Raw genomic sequence first — 22,921 nt, 5'->3', positions numbered from 1 at the left:
TCACTGACTGTGATGCTAATATTATTGGCACTTCTAGTACCTAAAAGAACCTTGTGTTCCCTCCTAAGATTAAAACGTTATTTACTGTTCTGGTTGGATTGTTCTTGAACAAACTTAAACAGTGTATACAGTACAGCTTGCAATTTCAGTGCTATTGTATCAAGTTCAAATAGGGGGGGGAGCAGACGTGAGATTTGAGGCAGATCTTTCCAGTAAAACAAAACGTTGTTTTGCTTAAATGATTTTCATACACATCCATTGAGAAAAGACAGGTCTCATAATAATGATTAATAGAGCCGGGATAAAAATACAAGCTTTGAGTGGACACTATTCCTTGACAGTGAGCTCATATGAGAACCCGAGAGGGAGTAAAAGACTATGAGAAATTCCAGGAGAGTTTGAGCGTTCAGCAAGAAACCTGGTGTCCTCGCACCTCAATTTTTTCATTAGCACCTACATATGAAGTCAGGACACTAGCTTATGAACACAGCCGCTTCCAAACATTTAGTGAAGGTTAAACCGCATATAGGCTCAAGCTATTAATAAACGTGTGAAGTGTACAGGTCGTGTAAAGGTCCTGAGATTCAGGGTAGTTTATTCTCTAACCATGAAGAGATACAATATAACTGATAATTATTAATATCTCAGCCAGCAGTTACTGTGTAATTACACTTAGTGACATCAAGACTGAACGGGTTAAATCGCACAAGATAAATTGAACACTAAGACACCTAGGCAAAACCTTCTGCCATTTTAAAAACAGGAAAATCCAGCACTTCAATGGGTCATTTCTTTCTGAATCAATTACATAGTTTCAAAATTTAAAGGTCCCATGAAATTGAAATCAAAAAGGTTTCAGACTGTTAATTAAGGACCTCTAAATATTGGTGTGCTCAAAAACAGTGAAAATTTGCATTTAGGAGATATAAAACCAATATAAACATGTAAAGCTTGTAGTTTGTCACTTCTATCTAAATGGATCAATGTTTTTTTTTTTTTTCACATCACCTCTTCAGTTTCTCATCAAAGCCTGACCAATCAAATCCTCTCTAATATCTGATATGTCGCCCCCTCTTCAGCACGCTTCCAGTGTTGCCAGATTGGGCGGTTTTGAGTTTATTTTTGCAGGTAAAAAATGACATAGGCGGCTAGTGAAAATTTGGGCGGTTTTGCAACTGCGTGCCCACCCGTCTGCCCTCATACACCTGTTTTGATCTCCCATAGAGATGCCATAGCCCCCATTCTTCGCATACATATGCTCAGAACAGTGTAGAAACGCTTGTGATCTCCCCGACCCGACATTTATACTCCTATTCATTCTTGTATTTTTTTTTTATTTTAGTTTATCTTATTTTATTTAATTCTCTAGAGTTTATAGTAGTGCACAGTCCTGTTATGTTGTGAATTTATGTTGTTTGTAGCACCTTGGTCCTGGAGGAACATTTTGTTTCACTGTATACTGCACTGTATATTGTTGAAATGACAATAAAAGCCAACTTGAATTTAACTTGACTTTTTAGAAAAAATCTCCTGCCATTCCTGAAATCTTCTGATTTGTGGGTGTGCAACACTGACAAAAATATATCTTAATTTACTATAGGTGTTACCGTCTTGATTGTTATTTAATTAATATAAAATCACTATACAGTAACCATTACCAAATACCATTACGAATACCAAAGGGTTGCTTACACGATATCATTCAGCACTCTTGCTTATGATATTACTTGATTATATCTCATTTTATTAAAAACAAAATCAAAAATAACACAATTGTATATTTTGCTTTCATAATTTGAATTACAGGATTATAATTGTATTCTAACAGATTCTGCTGTTCTACATTGTACATTTTTTCAAATTGAGTGCCATACTTTAAGTCAGCTTGCACATTGTTAGAACAAAACACATTCTATTATTCTGACAATAAAATCACACACATCTGTCTGATTAAAATGATTGGCTCTAAAAAAAAAAATTTCTGCACAGCTAAAAAAGTGAAAGGGGAACTCACCTCATGTAAGTTTAGTTCTTTCACCTTTTCCTTTTGAATAACCTGTGAATGAAAAGAGAATCAATAACCAGATATTGTATTATTACAGTAATATAGGTTGAGTTGGACTCTGACAAGGAATAAAACTTTTGCATAATTATAGTGAATGATGTACATTTATACAATACAGTAAACTGTTTGAATAGATAAGTCATCAGCTTACCTGTTTGTATGCATAGAGCTCTTTGTGTGCCTGGTGCCGTAACCTAGACAAGAGATCTTTGTTTAGTTCATATATTGACAACCTTTTCAAAAACTGACCTTGATTTATTATTATGACATTGATTTATACAAACCATTTAAACAAAAGCCAAAGACATCTAATTAAACTGTGATAATAAAATACAGTTCATCTTAAATCCCACTGGCTTTCTTAAGGTTTGGCAAAGCAAAACATGTGGCAATGTGCTGCATGGCCTGTGTTTATATATTCCAGCTGTATATGGTCAACACATGCTTGGGTCTTATTTTTAAGTTTTAATTTGACAAATTGTAGCCTTCAGTTCCCATACATCAAGTCATGCTGATTATTTATAGTCAAAACCAACATTGAAATAAAATGGGATTTGCCATACATTTCCTTTAAAATGCATTTTGATATGTTCCTATACATTTTTCACTGGATTCCACCAAAGCAAAAAATTTATACATTACATTTCAGATTGGTCAACCGGCTACACATGTGTGTGTGTGTGCTGAACATGTCACCATTCTTTTTTGAAAAAATATATTTCTAAAGGTGCTGTTTTCCTCAGATGCCAGTAACAACCAAAGTAGTCCATACATGCAAAGAAAACGAATCTAATTAGTTTCGAAATTAAGTTAGGTGCAATAAAATAAAGACAGACCAAAAAGTTTTGAACCCATGAAGAAAGAGAGGTGTAAAAAGGCATGGAAAGCACAGACAGCAGCTAAAATCTTTCAGTACATTTATAAACCAAGCCTTGACCTTGTCAGTGTAAACATATTAACAGTTTTAGTCCCAACACCTAAATTACCAGTTGATGAAGATGTGAGCTTATCTAAACAAAGCAAAGGGAACTCTTAATTGGTTTTAGAAAAGAAAAGTGCTAGAATGGCCCTCCCATTCACCTGACCTGAATCCAATAGAAAATAAGAACTAAAATCACATCAGAGCACTGCATGCGTCTCCTCCACTCTCCATGTATTAAATGCATTTCAGCAGTTCAGTATTCAGTGTCATTCCATTATTACACCACTCTGTATCTCATTCAACACTGGCTGCATCCAGTTCTAGCAATGCTGTGAGCTTCCTTGGTATGTTTAAAGTATGTTCATATATTTTTCTCGAAGAAATAGGAATTGTTTGAGTCTTTCTATAGTAGTTTAGGTCTTGTATTGTCTCATTGAGCTTGACCAGACTTTAAGAGCCATGTCCTGAACCAGCCTGCCCACTCAACACCGCAGCTTTACTGAGTGTGACTGTCAGACCAGTGCCAGACCCTTTGAATAAAACTATATACAGATACTCTTGGCTTGAACTCAAGGAATGAGGGCAGCCAAGCAATGGACCGTCTACATTTAACACTATTTTGATCTTGCGCAAGCGAGTGTGTCAAAGAGAAAGTGAGAGAGAAACACTGATGGAAAATAACTGGAATGCGTCAGGCATGATTGAAGGGTCTCTAGTGTAAGAAAAAAGCTATTTAAAGAAACCAGTAAATGTCATTCTATGTTTAGCTTTTGATTTGCGGTTATACTTTCACAACTGTTAGCCGTTTTAGAACTTTCCAGTTTTAGTCCAATTAGCTTTACAGTACATTCATCCTGGCTATTTTATTGTCCCTTTTAGCCGAATCCATTAGATTTTCTGAATCTTATGACAACACATTCACTAATGAAAAATATTTCAGACTTGATTATTATCACTCCCTGCACAAAGGAAAGGTATAAGTGAAAGCCGTATATATTCAGACAACGATTACCAAGTGAAATAGAGTTGGACAAATATGAGAAATTGGAGATTTAATATAGATTAACCTCTATTATAAGTAAGCTTAACCTCTTGCAGCACACAGAGAGAGAGAGAGAGAGACCTGCAGAACAGACTGCACAGTCTAGAAGAGAAACTGACATTCTGAAAAAGACCATGCAGCATGTACTGTAAAGGTGCAGATACTATTTTGGGGGGACTTTATGGTGTTTATGGGCCTTTTATAGAACATTGGTTGACTTATGATATAATGCAAATACATACAAACCCCAAAATATGTAAGATTTGCTTATACGTTTTTCTGTTTCATATTTTGTGGCTTATAATATAAGTTTTTTAAAAAAATCTATTTAATTGAAAAAATAATCGACAGATTAATCGATGATCACAACAATCGTTAGTTGCAGCCCTAACTAAAACTAAATCAGAATTTTCTGTCAAAATTAACACTTGCAGAAAAGAAAAGAAAGCAAAAGCTGCTAGAATGGCGCTCCCCATTCACCTGACCTGAATCCATAGACAATAAGATGTTTCATACCATAGCAAAAGTCATACAGTACATTTTGGTCTTTCTCCTGAGGTGGGCTATATATGTCAAGACTAACTACAAGCAGTCATGATTTCTCATGCATCATTAGGCAAGTGTTACGATTAACTTAGCATTGAAACTGTCATGAGGTGATTTTCAACTATGTAAAATAACTGGTACAGCTAATAACACATCTCGCCGAGTGCTCAATCTCAGACGTGTGGTGTGAATTTAAATTCTCTTCCCATGAGGGAGACTGTGCCAGAACAAACACTCCTCCAGCCGCCTCTATCCTTCTCTAAGTGTGTGTTTGCCAGCCACAGGGGCATTTTGCATTTGTGTGTCAGAGCTGGTGCATGGCTGCTACGTGCGGCTGATTGTGTTTGCTCTGAATCATGGCGTCCCTTCACAGGTCCACTTGAGCTCACGACTCCCTCATCTCTCACGATGTGAATGTCCACAGAGCCGCTCAACACTACAATCGGGGGTTTCATTCAGGCTTAGAAGTTCGTGATAAAACAGCATTTTAATTTGACCGGTAGCTGGTTAAGAGCCAAGTTTCACAGATCTCGTTTTTTTTTTAAGATAAAATGAAGGCAATTTCCGCAGTCAAATCCCTGATAGAAAGGCCACTATATGCTTGTCTAAGTACAACGTGTTGATTTCGTTGGCGAAATTGGCTTAACTTAAACCAACTTGACAAGTCTGCTGCGTGACAAGTATCATGACATTGTGAATGCGCCAATCTGTTTGACTAATGAATGAACCACACAATGCAGTGAATTATAAGAAAAATTTATGCTGGTAACTTTTTTAATTGAACTGTAGTCTTTCCCATCAAAAATAATGAGCTGTTCATTTATTAAATGAACATTAAATTTCAGTCATGTTACAAGCACAGAAGACCTGTAAAATTTCTACTTTGTAAAGCTAACAAACATTTTTCACCCATGATTTAGTTTTGAATTATTCTTGTTTTTTTTGTTGTTTGTTTTTTACTTTGAGCAACAAAAATTGTAAACCAGTAGCTCAGTGTTAGTTTCACACAACAAGAATTTCTGTCATTCGCATGTTTGCAACACACTCTCATTGAGCAAATGTGCCCAGGGCTACATTCTTAAGAACTGAGAAATATGTGCCTCTGCCTCTGATTTAGCCCCATATGGATGTCTTTTCCAGCATGACTGGTTTGCTCGATTGCTTACTGCGAATAGCGCCAGACTTTCGAGGTAGAGCAGACTGGGGTTGAAGTCTGGTGAAGGACTGTTTCAGAAACAACATAAACCTAATCCAAACAAACAACAAAAAACATGTATGATACCATGTTAAAAGCATGCCGTCTCGTATGAACTCGTACCAGAAGGATGTTGAGGTGGTCAGAAATGTACACATCGGCCTCTGGTGGATTCTATGAACAAATGTGCCCCAGTAACATGGTGTCCATGATGGCCTTTAATGCATTTTTGAAAACAAAAACTGCAACAAAATGTAGTGCAGGGGTACATATTTTTCAGTTCTCAAAATGTAGCCGTTGGCACACATTCTAGTAATCCTGGGTTGGATATTTTCAAAACCCAACATGACTGATTTTTATCAAATACAGTAATTGTCACCTAAATGAGTGCTTTTTACAATTTAATAGAACTGTAACTTTCAAAGTTCATAAAGGATGCAAAAAGACACATTTTACCTAACAAATAACATCTATTTAAGATGCATTTTCTTCAATCCAATACCAAGTACTTAACAGTAAATGCAGGTGTAACGATTGGCCTAAAAGTGTTTAAGCTTGTCCACTTTTTTTGTTCCTGGTGCGTTCAAAACAAATTTAATCCCTTTTGTAGTATAAATGATCATGTGGTCATGTATGAATTCATATATCATATAGCCACTAAAGATCACCAACAATCTGCTTACTGATCTGACGTAATTTGTTATGGGGCATTTTATTAAAAAACAAGGTAACAAAACAATATTTATATTTCATTACATTGCACATAATTGCCATCTCATCATTTTCATTTGGCTTTTTTCGTTTTAATGCATGCTAATGCTAGGTGTAAAGAGAGCCTTACATGTGGTCAATTACATTCCTTACACATACATACACATTACTATTTACATCATTTGTAAAGCTGCTTTAAAACAATAATTATTGTGAAAAGCTCTATACAAATACACTTAAATTGAATTCCATCTTGAAGTAGCCTAAAAACCGTCTAAAATGTATGTTTAAAATGATATAAAAAGCCGTGGATAGTCATTCTGGACTCTCGACTATTGTTTCAGTGATGCTGAAGGTATATGTGGAGGTGATAAATAGCATGCTATAAATATAGTGAATAATGGAGCTACGTAGAATGGTAGCCTACTATTTTAGTGCTTGCTGAATTTGCGATTGTTGTCATTTTCATTTTACTCAGCTGGTGGCGAGTATAAATATTTCAGAGCTGCTTTTCAGACGAACAGTGAACTATCACGACCTAACAAACATGTTGGGGAATTGTTGTAATGGAAAAGAGTGCTTGTGCATCCATCTAATATGCTAGTTATTTTGATGTTGGGAATAACAATGATGCATTTTTAGGTGAACCTAATGTATCCAATTCATTTTTGGGGCCACTATATGTATGCACATTCATCAAATGAGAAATTGATGTATGTTTGTGAACTAATTGCATGCAAGAGATACTGCCTGATAATAAAGTATTTGGATATCTGAATACAAAGTCCAGTGTTTTCAATAAAGAGTAAAGGCAACCAATTCAGATTCAAAATACATTGAGGAAGCTGTGTATAATCAAACATAACTATTATATAATAAATAGCAAGGAGCTTAACATCTGCCCCATTGGTTTGGGTACGTTTGATGAGAGAGTTGCTGGTTCTCACGGTTTTAATTAAAGATGCTAACTGCACGTTACAGTATATCTACTTTCAGCAACAGCAGCTCTGTAGATTCATAGAGAGAATATCTAAGATCCTAATTCTAAATGGTAAATATCAGTAGTCATTTTTTTCATGACCAGGTTCATACTCCAATGAATGTAATGAAGCAGATGCTATAGGGTTCACGCAGTCTTTAAGGGGGAAATGGAGATACAATGAATAGCAGTTTCATCAAGGGTCAAAAAATGCATTTATTTATTTTTTGATTGTGCAACTAAGCTGCTTTGGGTTAAGTGCATACTGTATAAAAAGCTTTATATCCATCTACACTGAAACCACAAGCCAAATCCAAGCGGTGGGATTTTGTAGTGGTGATTTTTATTTTCATTTCAGATTATCAAGACTGTTCTTAACATTCCTAACACTGAAAATTCTTTTTTTTTTTTTTTTTTTAATACAAACTATTAAATGAACGGTACATTATTGGACATGATTAGTGCTTGAATTCCTTTTTAAAATGTCACAAATGTTTTTTTTTTTTTTTTTTTTTTTTTAATCAAGACATGGCTCCCACGGGAACGTTATAAATTTTTATATATATTTTTAAATGCTTGCGTTACAGTATGAATGTGTGTGTGTGTGTGTGTGTGTGTGATGTGTGTGTGTGTGTGTGTGTGTGTAATACATGTTGTTTAAAGAAACATCTTCAGAATGAAAGACCAAATAAATTACGTTAATATGAGTGATTAGTTTGTGTGTGGATCGCTTCTCTATAAACCTAGAGAAATGGATGGCTTATTTTTTTCTCTTCAGGATTTGTGCATTATGTAATTCAATACAGCGTGTATTTTATTTTACTGTGTACTAATTAGTGTGACATTCACTCAAACTGTATTCGCTATCTGATCTTTTTTTTGTGTGTCTTGTCTCAAAGGAAAAATGTGTACGCCCAAAACTACTGAAATGGACTAAAAACAATAGCTATGTTCCATACAAAAATGCTAATTAACTTTTATGCACAAAACTGGATTATCGCATTACAAGATAATAGCGAATAAAGCAGCGTTTTCATCCAACGAGTCAAAAGCGAACAAAATTGTCACTTCCTGAGTAACTGGTGCTAAATATCACAGTAAAAATGGAGGTCTGGAGGTCATTAATAATGTAATAAACACTTATACTGAAAACTGTTAAGTAGGCATTTTAGAATGACCAAAACATAATTTCAGATGTTTTACAATGTGGTCAGTATGCTGGTTTATCCTTTCGCACATTATCACCACATGATCTCTTATAACAAAATCACATGACGTTTTTTTTTTAATGTGCATACTGGAAATTTGTTTGGTAAAAGTGTTTCCATCATAGTTTGGCATCTTTTCTTACCGAATGATTCGCATATGTTTATGTGCATTTTTAAAACTTATGCGCGTCTTGGCGTTTCCATCAACTTTTTTGTTTTAAAAATGTGCATATTCCCAAAATGAGCATTAAAAATAGGTGGATGAAAACGTAGCTACCGTAGTATACTGGACATGTCGGACCAGTATGTGGTGCATTCTACCAGAAACGTACATTTTTTACTTATAAGAAATGTGACAGGGCCTGACTTGAGCTTGTCTTTCCTCATAAAATCATACAATTCAATGATAGAACGCATCCTTGATCACTGTCAGCTTCTTCTCCATGAAATGTCACTTCCGAGTCATAGCCATTAAATGTGTATTGCACACATTTTATGTTAAATTTAATGCAAATGTGACAGGACTGACAGAAAAAACGGGAAAATTGTACATTTATTTGTAGTATTTATTTGTAGAATTTAGTTCTAATTTCATGTTTTTTAATCAATTTATGTAAACTATAATAACTTACACTTGCTATTTGTAAAGTGTTTTTTTTATTTTTTATTCTTTTTTCCCCTCCCTAATTAGCTGTCGGTTCAGTTGGGCTAGTGACAATGATAGGGTTTGTACATTTTGTAAAGTGATTATAATAAATGAGATATTCCTTTACACAACAACTCACAGAAATCAATTTAAGAAATTTTGTAAGGGATGAAATACTTTTTATTCGCTGTATTTGTTTTTATTTCAGGGACAGATAATGTATGTTTCTGGTAGAATGTCCCTTGTGCTGTTGTGATTTTTGCCACGGAGATGCACAAACTCAGAGGAAGACTTGGTGCATGCTCATAAATCATATCCAATGTATAAAAACACAAGATGAACATCATAATGCTTTTAGAAAAGTTTTTGAGCTCAGTAGCTTCCGCAGCACAACACAAGCAAGCAGTCTGCCATAATTGTTGTGTACTGCTACACGAAGTTGTGGTGTCTGACTATGGTCAAGACGTGGGCTGATGACATTATAATTTCACAAAATATACAGATTGGATGCTTACACAAACAACAGGGTGTTGTTTTCAGATGCATCCACTTTGGGACCCGGTTTAAAAAAAATTATGAAACTACTATTTGATGCTAAATCTTTCTGTATGGATCTTACTCTTTCATGTTAGAGCTGGTGTAGCCATAAGAACCTTATTGGCTTGAGACTTCTGGCCTGATTCACTAGCATTGATCTCATTTTAACTGTAATAAACAGCTTGTTAGGCTGCTTGATGTTGCAAGTTGGTGTTTTTTTTTTATTATTATATTATTTAGATTTAATGTATAGTCATAAACACTTGTTTGGAGAAGTAGTTTGACCAAATGTTACTCGTAGTTATTTTTCCCATGGGCAATTAAATCGGAAGTCCTAAGACAATTGCAGAATAGAGCTTATGTCCGCATTGCAGAGTAAGGTCAACATAGCAAAAAGATTCTCCATGTGGACAGGGCCTAAGGCACGGCTCTAAAATGCAGAGCTGTTTCAGTCTTCAAAGTGAGCATAATAATAGCAAGATCACATAGACATTGTGTGAACATGAAAGAACTTCTCTGTTCCACCACCATCTGTCAGCTTTCCTCGAGCCTCTCACTGAAGTCTTTCGCACTCCCCTCCATTTTCTTTTTTTACCTTTTGACCATGATGCATTAAAATTGTCTAGATGAACACCACTGAACAATGATTAGTCCAAGCATTTGTGACCATAATTTTACAGTAGGCAGTATTGCGTCCAGCATATGTCATTCCTAAAAAAACTTGAACATATATTTGTGGTATAATTGTGATGTTTATGACGTACACTGGTTGAGTTCTACGCCACAGGTTCCAACCACATGTAAATTCTGGGTGGATTGCCTTTTTCACTCATTTCCAAACTAATCATGATGCAAATTATGCTTAAATGTTTGAATTGCAGCAGAACTGTATTGTAGTCTGTATATTTAGGGGTTGTGCCAAGACTTTCAAGCCTGACTGATGAGATAAATAAGCAAATGTATGGCATTTTAAGGCTTGTTGAAACACATTCTGCTGCTCTGCACATACTGTAGAAGAGGCAGGTAGACTTACCGAATTAGGTAGCAGCAGAAGAGTAAGCTGAGGATGAAGACGAATATAGCCGTCCCAAAGACGACAATGTAGATATTGAGAGGAAGGTTTTGGAACCCGATATTCGGCATCCTGAAACTGTAATGCTGTAAATCTGAGGTCATGGATAACCTGGATGGGAAAACAAGAGGGAAAAAGAAACATTAGATTGTGATTCATTGATCACAAAATGCTAGTGCAAAATGAAAGTAGACCACATGCGCATTAGCGCAGTTATCCATTTATGCTTTGTCAGCTCAGCCTCAAAGGGAAATAATCACCCATGCACATTTAAGAGTAGGCTCTCGTCAATATGACTGTGATTTGATATGTGACTTGGCTTGATTTCTAGACTGTTTCCACAACAACTGTTTCTGCACCCAGCAGACCAATGAATAAACTCATTAATGCTTTAAATTGTGCAATGGGCAGTGCATGTAATATTCCAGTAGAGAGAGTTTGAGAACATTAGTCCGGCAGGAGCCATTAAGCAAATCCCACACTGTCTGTCTGTGGGAAATTAGTGTTAACGAATCTATGAGAGTCAGCGCTGCTTTGATTTGGTCTGTTATCATGTTTTATGTCCAGTATTTTAATTTCTTAGCAGCAAAATACTAGGAAAGCCTCAAATTTTGGCTAAACCACATACTACAAAAAGTATCTGGAACCTAAGAGTTTATATTTACATGTGTTTGGATAACGTTATTAAAAATAAACACAATATTAAATGGATAATGATTGCGTATGGTGCAGTTTTATTTGAACATTGTGAAGACCAAACCTTTCAAATATAATACTGAAACCTTTGGGAAATCTGTTTTTAATAACCTTTCTGAAATGTGTCTAAGGCAAGAGACTAGAGGCAAATGTGTGATAAATGAAGTTTATTTCTGTCCATATTCTGAGATCTGTCTATCTGTCTGTCTATCTATCTAGTCCTTGACTTATAATAAATAAAACTAAGTGCATTTTTATATGCATGTTATGATTAAGAATTGTCTAATGTAATGTGTGGTTTAGGCCCCATTTACACTGACATGTTTTAGAATGAACACGAACCACATCCACTCTGGTGTTTCACCTAGCATTTCTGAAAAGATCTCCGCCCACATTATATCACTGAAAACGCACAACACTTAACCACACACACACACACACACTCTGTCATGCGCTGCAGTGTATTCGCACGTCTGAGCTCCAGGCAGTCAGCGGGTGCTTTGAGCACACCTCCCCAGACGAGAGCAGCGCACGTTGGACAGTTCATCAAGGATATACAGCTAAATCTATTGTCACTATAGTTGTTAAGTGTGAAATTTAATTCATCTAGTCTCTAAATAACAACTCTTTGGTCTTTTGAATCTATTACTTGTTCTCAGGTAATGTGTTTTGGCGGAGCGCAAAGATAAGTTAATATATTATTTTATATAACCACGTACAATGATTCTGCATGTTTGACTAATTGCTTGCCTTTCCTATATTGTATAAACTTATTGTACATTATACTTTATAATGGCCATTATTGATCATTAAAACTGATATTCCGCAAAAGTGTATTTTTCAATGAAAATGAGAGGAGGCAGTTATATTATAGGCTCTGTTTTGTTATAACTATGCAGTGAAAATGACTGTCATACAAAATATTTAGCTACACGACGCCTCAAAGTTGTTAGTGTCTTAAGTTGTTAATATCAAAATAAAAATAGACAGTTCTTCATATCATGTTTTAATTTTATTGTTAAAATAGTGAAACAACATAGTCCTTGTGATGTTAATGGCATTATAAAGTACACTGTCCCCTGTAAACATTTACCCAAGGTGTCTTTGGGAGTTTGTTTTCCATATCAAACTTGCGGAGTCTGAACTACTGAACAAGAAAAGAATGCAAGACTGAACTTTGTGTACTTTTATTAAACAGAAAAGCCCCAATCAGATAGCTGAATGTCGGCAGCCACCCCTCCGTTTTCAGATGTCTCCGTTTTCCCCCGTCCACACTGACACAGAGCAGCAGCGTTTTAAAACCAAAACTTCCTCTTCAGCGTTTTCAAAACTCCAGGGTAGTGTGGATGGAAGGCATAACCGTTGCAAAACGTATGCGTTTTAAAACTACAACGTATAAGTGTAAACGCGGCATTCTATGCGGTGTTGGAAAAAAATGCCAGAAAAAGCTCCGCTTAAAAAAAAACAACAAAGGCTTTCCACCATGATAGAAAAAAAATTTAGCAAATGCATACAAATACAGAATTCCAGAACAACTGGAACCAGTAAAACATCCATACAATGATTTAAAAGTGTTTGTGTGTGGCTCTTTGTTTATGTGTGAGAATGTCACAAGTTTTACTGGACATTTATTAGGATGTTGCTCCTCCCAACAGGGGCATGTCCGGACATGCCTTTAGTAGATAAGACTGGAGTAACAGCACATGTGAGACTCTGTGTATAAACAAAGGGGAGGTTGAAAACCCACGGAGTGATGTAAAAGCACATCCAGCAGAGGGTTATCCATCATACTGGGTATACAGACATACTAAGAGCATTACTCTCCCTAAAAACATTAGACCTATTTAAAAAAGAGCCTTGGACACATTCAGAAACGCTCACACTTTCACTCAAATTCCTACAAACCACTAACACAGTTTACTTTCCCTCCCAGTCTCTGCCTGTCATGTTCAGTCTCTGTCTGTTACAGCTCAACCCATGTGAAGCTTTCTGACAGATGAGGGTAAATAACCAAACAGAAAATCAATGAGCAGCTGCTAAACACACGCTCTTTATATCAATAACAGCATCCTTCAGAATTTCCAAAACAATATGTACTAGTAAACGGTTGTGTTTGTTTTTGTTTTAAGGCTAGGTTGGAGGTCTGAATATGTCTGGTCCATGATGGCATTTTGCCTCTTATTCTTTTATCTGTTTTACAGTCATTACTCATTCGAGCCTCCGGTGCACTGGTTTGTCACACAGCCAAAACTTCTGACATTTTAATGCCCGCAAGCACATACGTCCATGCACTTGGGAAAACTCCACAACTTCAAGACAGGGAAAAGAATCCGGAAGGACCTACATATTAAAGGAATGAGGGGGTTGGGCTTGTTGAATGGGTTCAAGACTGGGAGAGGCTCCCCTAGCCACAGTCCATTACGCTTCCTTCTTTTCTGCTCAGTGGCAGTGATGCTGTTCATTTTAGTATCATGTAAGCTACATGCTTGCTTGCTTAAAATGTGCCACTTTTATATAACAAACAAAAAGAAAAGAACTTTAACAAAAAAATGGCCCCAAAAACATCTATTGGCACAATACTGCAATCAAAGCACATGGGCGATTTAGAAAAGTATACACTGCCATTTAAAAGTTTTGAATCATTAACAATTTTTGTTTTTGTTCTGAATCTGAATGTATTTTTATTACCAAAAGATGGTTTACATTGGCACAAGCTATTAATGTAGCCCAATATTATTAATAACTATTAATACCAGAGTATCATTTAGACATTAGTATACATTCAAGTATTCAAATGAGTATTCAAAGTGAGCATGTGCATATTCAGCCAAAGTATTCACTGATGATAATAGAGAAACTTTAATTGGTTTAAATCAAGGTCAATGCCAGGTTACAGCGAGCTACTCGGAGACAAAGTATGAGAGCTGGAAGTGTTTGCTACAACATCACTTTCACCCCAGTTAACAGTCACAACATTCCAAGCGAGATTTGTGTTTATTAACCATAATGAGGGCAAATGGAGTACACAATAAAATTTTGGTGGGTATAAGTCCACAACAACCTTTTAGTATGCGCCGATGTCAACATTTTGAGCCAACATTATTAAACCATAATCAACAGCTTGTTGTGGCCAAAACAATATCCATTTAATCTGATCATTAGCAATAATCAGTAATCATCCAGATTAGATCATTGTTAAAGAGGTGTACAATGTAAAACCCAAAAATTTATGGTAACTCAAACCATTTGAGGAAACCGATTGCAACAAACCATTTAAGTTCAAAAACTAATCCTAATGAGTACTGTGAACTTAATCCATTTGAGTAAACGAAGCAATTTGAGCACAGTAAAACCCAACAAATGAAGAGAGCCCAAACCAACTGAGTACTGTAAAACACTTAAGGAAGTTAAGGAAACTCAAAACGTTTCAGGAAACCGATTGCTACAAAACGTTTGAGTAAAAAAAAATATATATAAAAAATAATAATAATCCTATAGGAGAACTGTGAACTTTACTCTAAGTAATGAGGTATTTAATTAACTCAATACCTTCAACACGGAGTTCAAAACTCTTTTCAAATGAGTAGAATTAACTTTCAGTAAATTGAGTTGACTACACATTTCATTTGAAAAAGTTGACTCTGGGGTTTTACAGTATAGTAAAGATTAAAGCAAAACAATTAAAGCAGAATAGGTAAAGTTTACGATTTGAAACAATGTCTTTTTAATTCCATTTTTGCTAGCAGCAATAATGAACTGAACTTATCCAGTAATTACTATTTATATTTTCACTGCTATTTCAAATACACCAATCCTATTTTTTGCGAAGCAAGTTTTATCATGTAGGTAATAAACCTTAATGAGGCTCTTATACTTCAGCACACGCGTTTCTGCCTGCATTGTCTAGCTGCTGCTTTCCTCGTCCAATTTAGCTTTGGTGTGAGTTTGTTCCAGCACTGAAGAAAGAAAGAAAGCCATTCAAACAGAGCTGGCTCTCATATGTGGCTTTATAAAGTCTAAGCTAAAGCGTTTTTCCAGATAACAATCAATTTTGACTTTATGACCACGAGTAATTTTAACAGATCGTAAATGTGAAGCACTGATTTATAGCAGGATTAATTGCAGTTTATGGCACTGATAGGAACAAATGCTTTGTTTGCTCATGACATAACCGAAATTCACATTGGGAGTGTTAGGGATTTTCCCCACATGTAACCCAGTGGTTCTGAAATAATGTTAAATAAAAGAGAAGTAGACCTTTATCCTTCCTGTCTTATTCTCGATGGAGCGCAGTAAGACAGTTACGTAACTTTCATGAAACCTTGCATGTACAGAGAAGCTCCAATAGTGAGCTGGTCAGATTGTCTAAAAGCTTTGAAAATGCATGCCAAATTTTCAAAAGGGAAATGAGCAAAACATTGCCAAGGTCACAGCAGGGACAGTTTTAAGGAAATCTCCCTGTATACCAGAGTGACAGTTTCACGCACCAGCTTCTGCTGGTCGAGACGTTCGCAGACAGCAAATGTATAACGGAGCCACTGTCCTGCTGAGGAAAACAGCCTCAACCACAAAAGGTGTTTTGAAGTGTCTGTCAAGCCATTGCTGCCACCAAAAAAAGAAGGGATGTGAAACTAAATACCCTTTTTTCTGATCTTCTGTACCTCTGGGTGCAATATCTAGTCTCTTTTCACCCCTACTTCCCATCATGTCACTGAACTGACCAGACAGGGTCATTCTGTAGTGTTTGCCTTGTTGTAACGACAATGCCAAATGGTATTTTTACCGCCAGTGAGGAGGAAAAGCATTTCAGTAGTGCACTGAGTCACTCTCAGAGCTGAGAAAGTGCAGATCACTGAAGTGGGCCTTACTTATTCAAAAAATGGTGCATTTTTACTGTCATAACATAACGGTCTCTTTATGGGTTAAGAAAGCAAGCTCTTAACTAAATACAGCAGTTTTCATACAGTAAAGCCTGAGACTGAAAAAATAAAACCACAAAATGTACTATATAGTTTTCTTTTGATCATGCACCTCATTTCCGTTTTAGATCAAGTATCAAGAAGTCTAAAAATAGTCTCCATTAGGGCTGCACGATATAGAATTTCAGCATCGACATCGCAATGTGATCATTCGCACATCACAGGATGTATGCAATGATGAGTTTGTGTTATAACTTATCATTTGCATGTGTTCTTGATGGCTAGAAATGTATAATGATTTTAAAAACATTCAGGAGGCATAAGAAATTGTACCACTTGTGACTAACAATGATTGATTCTATTGAATTGTTTTGATTATCATGCAGTTACTGTACTTGAATACTGTTAGACTCTGGGAATGATAAAACACTTAATTTTTTGTTGTATCTTTGATTTGTATTATAGATGATGCATGACAGCATGTGCAAATAAAGCAATGGACTACAAATAGCACAGACTCCAAGTTTATAGATTGTTTATTAGATTTTATGGAGATGCAAATAGTAAACATCAATTATTAGCTATGTTCTCATTCAAAATGTGTATTAACTTTATGCGCAAAACTGGATTATCGCATAAAAGACGTGTGAAAAAAGCAGCATTTTCCATCCAATAAGTCAAAGCGAACCAAATCGTCACTTCCTGAATAACTGGCGCCAATTATCAACAGTAAAAATGGAATTTGCTGTGATAGGAGGAGGTGCAAGTCATTTATTTAATGAAGAAAAGAAGGCAATCCTCACATGCAGCGAACGCGCAGTGGCATTTAAAGGTGTGAGACACGGAGCACAGACGCTCTTGATTCTGGAGGTCATTAATATAATAACACTAATACTGAAATGGTTAGGCGTTTTAGAATGACCAAAACATTTCAGATGGTTTACAATGCGCTCAAGTTTGTCCATTCTCACACATTTTTATCATCACATGACCTCTTATAACAAAATCATATGACCTTTTATAATGCGCATACTGTAATTTTTTCAGTAAGTGTTTTCATCGCAGTTTATGCGCATCTTTTCTTATCGAATAAAGTTTATCCTACTCAATTATGTACGTTTATGTGCGTTTTCAAAACGTATGCGCATCTTGGCGTTGTCATCAACCAGTTTGTGCATATTCAAAATACGCATAAAAATAGGTGGATGGAAACGTAGCTAATGACAAAACACGTGCATGAAAACACTCACAGCACATGTAAATACAGAAATGCACTGCAAACAGCACAGACCACAATGAAAATGTGTCTGGGAAATTTATAGATTGCTTAGATTTTATGGAGATACACTCCCACTGCAGAATCATCCTAATCAATCTAACATTATAAATTCTTTCCAAATAGAGATAGTAAGTCATCTGGTGAAATTGTATTCATATCGCTACATATATGGCAATGGTAGATTTTTCCAATATCGTGCAGTCTTAGTCTCAATAACCCAACTGGTGCAATTGAAGTATAATAAAACATCTAAAGGGCCATGTTAATAAATAAATAAATAAATAAATAAATAAATAAATAAATATATATATATATATATATATATATATATATATATATATATATATATATATATATATATATATATATATATATATATATATATATATATATATATATATATATATATATTTATTATTATTATTATTATTATTATTTTTTTTTTTCCAACAAGATGACTTTCTTACAATAAATGTATGATTGATACTTTAAATAGAAGCTGTATTGAAATAAGGTTTAGCAATCCTGCATTTTAGAATTTCATCAAATGCAGTGAAATAGATCTTTTTAACCATCTTTAGGGATTTCTGCTTTGTATGTTTAAGGGCCACATGTAAGCCCATTAGTTAGGGGTCAATATTAATAATAATTTAAGCAAAACTCTAAAAGTATCATCTCAATTAGCTTTACGTGCGTATAAAAAGTTGAAGCAAAAGATTCCCCCACAGTCCAAAGACATGCGGTATAGGTGAATTGAATAAACTAAATTGGCCGTAGTGTATGAGTGTGAGAATGTATGGATGTTTCCCAGTAAAGGGTTGCAGCTAGAAGAGCATCTGCTGTGTAAAACAAATGCTGGATAAGTTGGCGGTTCATTCCGCCGTGGTGACCCCTGATGAATAACAATAAGCTGAAGGAAAATGAATGAATGAATAAAAGCTACTCTAAAAGTAAGTTTAAGTGATCATTTAAAAACACTTAGGGATTCTGTAATTTAAATATCAGAGGGCAAAGAGTTCCACAACTGAGGTGTCAATGACGAGAATGCCTGATTTCCTCCAAAGATTTTAGCTGCGTTGACTTAACAGTTAAAAAAAAAACAGCAACAGGCTAGCATAAAGCACGTGCAGGGGTTTAAGGGATTAATAGCCATTCAGGTTGTTAGTTAGTTGTTAGTAAGCGTATCAAATTATTTCAACTTACATTTTATGAACTTCGTGGTAGCTATAAAAGACATTTGGACAGAGTCTGGCATTATAAAAGATGAAATGCTATCCTAGAACTATTTAAGAACTTACTGGCTGACTGTTTGGCACTACACGCTCTACTCTAGAAGTCCATAAAACATCAGAATTTACTGACACAGTGTCTCTCCAGTAAAAAAAAAAAACTATAATTATTCATACAATCCAGTTCTAGCACCGTAATCAAGCAACGATGGCCCAAACCCATGTATTTTTCACTAGCTAGAACATTTTAAACCAACAAACAGACATTAATCAATGCTTTTAAAGACAGAAAAACACCTAGAACTGTCAAAATATAGATATACAAGGTTTAACACAGCTACTAAATATATACAAGTATACCTAAAACTTGAAACTACACTTGAAGCCCACTTAAATGAAGGTTCTGTTGTATTCCCTACATCTCTTTTTCTCTCTGTACAGTATATCCACTTCACTGCATCATTACATAACAAGAACATAGTGCACAATGTCACGTTTCACGTTGTGCTTTTAGCTAAGCTCCGATCGCAGTTTCAGACCTACTGTGCCCTGATGTGAACAATATAAACACGCAGTATTCCAGACAGCGGAGGAAAAGCCTGATTAACCACCAACAAATCTGCCCAAGGGAGAACAGCCCACCAGAGTCGGATACATTGAGCGCGTACATTTACATGCATTGAATTTTCCCAGCTGAAGTCAATGCAGGCCCCGTGTCAAAGTCAACGAATCTGTGTGGTCATCATTCACCTCACTAGATCACAATGGGTATATTTAGCCAACACTAAATCTGCTTAGTGAGGCACCCGCGACAACCATCTAGGGAAACCGTATGTAATGTTAACTCAAGAAGGTGGCTGATTTTAAATAAACTATCGTTAAGCTACGGTTTCAATCTAGACATCTGTAAAAACACACAAGCTGAGGCGGTCTCCAAGTTTAAATGAGGTGGGCGCCGAGTTTAAAATGTAGAACTTCAGCTTTACACACGCTTTAGCAACGTGTTGTACAGTCAACTCTAGAAAATGTTACCTTTATGGCCTGAATACTACATTACTGAGACCCTACAGCTACTGTTAAACATCTGCATATTTAAACTGATGTTGTTATTATTACTGGGTAACCAGATATAAATGTAATAGCTATTAGGATAGCTAACAATTTATCTGGGATCCATTCTTGGTAGATCACTTAAATGATTTAAGATGATTTGGCAGATCCTGGATCTTTTAATCTTGATAACTGATCTCTGGCTAATTTGGTTCGTCAAATAAGTTCGCGAATGAGATTACAATGTCTGGATAAACTGATCTGAGATCACTGCGTGTGTTGTGAAGGACAGATCTATCGAAATCATGATCAGCAATGCAACGATTGGCTGACGGCACAGCAGCGTAATGACATCTTCTAATTAATTTTCAATTATCCATGTGAGCAAAATGACATAAAATTCATAGTAAACGGTTTGTTAAATATGATAGGAAATAACCTTCCACCTTTGTTGTGGGCTGCAGGCTTTACTCTTTCATGTGCCAAAAGTGTTTGGCAATTTATTTAGTTTTACAGTTAGAGCGGACTTTCTTTATTATAGTAGTCATAGTAGCAGCTATTTTCTTAATCGGTGTAAAGAATAACTGGATGTTTAAACTAATTTAGCATTACAAAAATTGGTAAAGGTGTCAGCAACTTTTGTGAATCATCAAATCACCATGATATAAACTGTCAAAACATGTTCATGACTGCATAAATGTTTTATTCCTTTTAAAAAAGTCACATATTGTGCATGTCTACTATCATACACAAATTGTACTAAAGCAATTGTATGCTATATATATATATATATATATATATATATATATATATATATATATATATATATATATATATATATATATATATATATATATATACACACACACGACAGAGCAAAAACTCAAGATGAATAAACAACACTTTCTCGGGAGTACTGAATAGTTAACAAGTAACATTTTACAAAATAACATGGTCATTGTATAAATTTTTGTAAAATAATAATGTTATCTTGTAAATCGTAAGATGTATATCTATCTATCTATTTTATAATTTAATTATAATCTTTTAAATAAATAATCTAATGCTGCTATGTGACTGAGGATACACGACTGGGGCTGGTGGGAGCAGTCTTTCTTGATTTACATAAGACATTTGATGCTGTTAACCATGATATTTTAATTAACAAATTAAACAATTACATTTTTTTTAAAGCAAACACTAAATTGGATAAAATCGTACTTAAGTGATCGCAGTCAACGTGTTCAGGTTAACAATTTTAAATCTACATTTAACCCAATTAAATTAGGAGTGCCTCTGGGATCTATTTTAGGACCTTTACTTTTTAGTATTTATATAAATGATTAACCAGCTATATGCATTGCTGCTGATTTATTTACATATGCTGATGATGCTGTGCTTTACACTAATGGAAAAAAATCAAACAGAAGTTGCTACTAAATTAAATAAATGAAATATTTTTAAAAGTTTGCAAAATTCAAATCGCACCTTAAATGTTGAAAAAACTGCATCCACATGTATCGCAAAGAGGTACAAAGCTGGAAATGTTTTAGAATTTTTTTGTAAATGGGTAAAGTATTTAAAATGTCACTGAATTCAAATATTTAGGTATCACATTGGACTCAAACCTTAATTTTAAAACTCATATTAAAAAAACTTGTTACCACACTGAGATTCAATCTTAGATTCAATTTTAAACATATCAGAGATTCTCTGAATTATAAGGCCTCTGGTATGTATTTAAATACTATGATTGTTTTACATTTGTTGTACTATAACAAGCTGGTCTCTTTAACATTGTTGGAAAAAGCCTTGGTTGTACCATCACTGCAATATCTTAAAGTCAATATCACTCAATATCTTAAGTTTTGATAATAATAATTATACCAATATTTGTTTTGTTTTTTTTAATTATTCACAAGATTTCTGCTCCATCGTTAAAAAATAAAAATTTTAATTCCAAATTAGAGAAAACATGGCGAATGACACGTTCTATGGTAAGAGGAGAATGTATTGTCCCTAGACGTAAGACCTCATTTGGTCAATCTTTTATTTATATAACCTACAAATCTATGGAGCTCTTTCCCAACAGAAATCAAATTTGTACACGCTGAGTGAGATATTTTGGAGTTGTCAGTGTTTTAGTTTAAATGCGATTATGCCTGTACGTTTTAAACTGACTTTTTAATTAGTTGGTTATTATTGTTTTAATTTTACCTGTCCAGGGACTGCAGGTGGAAAATGGCAACCCTGCTACAGCCTGGCACAATACATCTTTCCTTTGAGGTTAATGTAATTTTTGTGCATGTCCCTGTTAAATAAATAAATTCATCAACTCATTCATTCACACATGCGGTATCGATAATCAAACGATATATTGTTCAGTGCTTCTATTCGCATTACTCGCAACATTGCTATGAGTTCAGTGTCCTTTTGTAGTGTTCAAAAACAGTCACTTATGTTATTCAAAGTCACTTGGGATGTCTTCGAAGGTCCAATTTAAAGTTTTAAGAGCTAGCATGCAACTTTAACATTTATATTTAATATGTTTGAGTCCACTCGGTGTGAAATATCTACACAATAAAGCATGTAACTGGTCTTTAGCTGCCAGACAACGTAAGAGGTCATTATAAAGGTGTGTGTGTCCTGATGGTCTGCTTCACTGGGTTTCACACCATTACTGGCTATGCAAACACTTTAGCAATCAGGGTTGTGCACACAGTGTGTAATTATAGTTCTCTTTACAGCAATAAATGCTTCCTTTTGTGTCTGAGTCGAGTGTCAAAGTGAGACATGACTCATGACTCATTAAAAAGTGAAGTTAC

General features: G+C 35.2%; 1 protein-coding gene across 2 annotated transcripts in view; it reads right to left on the bottom strand.

Moving 5' to 3' along the window:
- The window catches only part of LOC130239210 (RING finger protein 24-like), a 40,882-nt gene that overhangs the window by 6,148 nt on the left and 11,813 nt on the right, over positions 1 to 22,921 (bottom strand). Inside the window, exons 3-5 of one of the 2 annotated variants that reach the window (XM_056470312.1) lie at positions 10,885 to 11,034; positions 2,217 to 2,259; positions 2,015 to 2,056 (exon numbers count right to left, since the gene is read on the bottom strand). In XM_056470312.1, coding sequence (XP_056326287.1) covers positions 2,015 to 2,056; positions 2,217 to 2,259; positions 10,885 to 11,034 — 235 coding nt within the window. Of the gene's footprint in view, positions 1 to 2,014; positions 2,057 to 2,216; positions 2,260 to 10,884; positions 11,035 to 22,921 lie in introns of those variants that run through there. The other variant, XR_008838689.1, reaches the window with a different exon arrangement.

Source organism: Danio aesculapii, chromosome 1 (assembly GCF_903798145.1).
Source record: "Danio aesculapii chromosome 1, fDanAes4.1, whole genome shotgun sequence".
NCBI classification, from domain to species: Eukaryota; Metazoa; Chordata; class Actinopteri; order Cypriniformes; family Danionidae; genus Danio; species Danio aesculapii.
The sequence above is the reverse complement of the archived record's forward strand: the minus strand, read 5'-3'. Positions and strand labels throughout refer to the sequence as shown.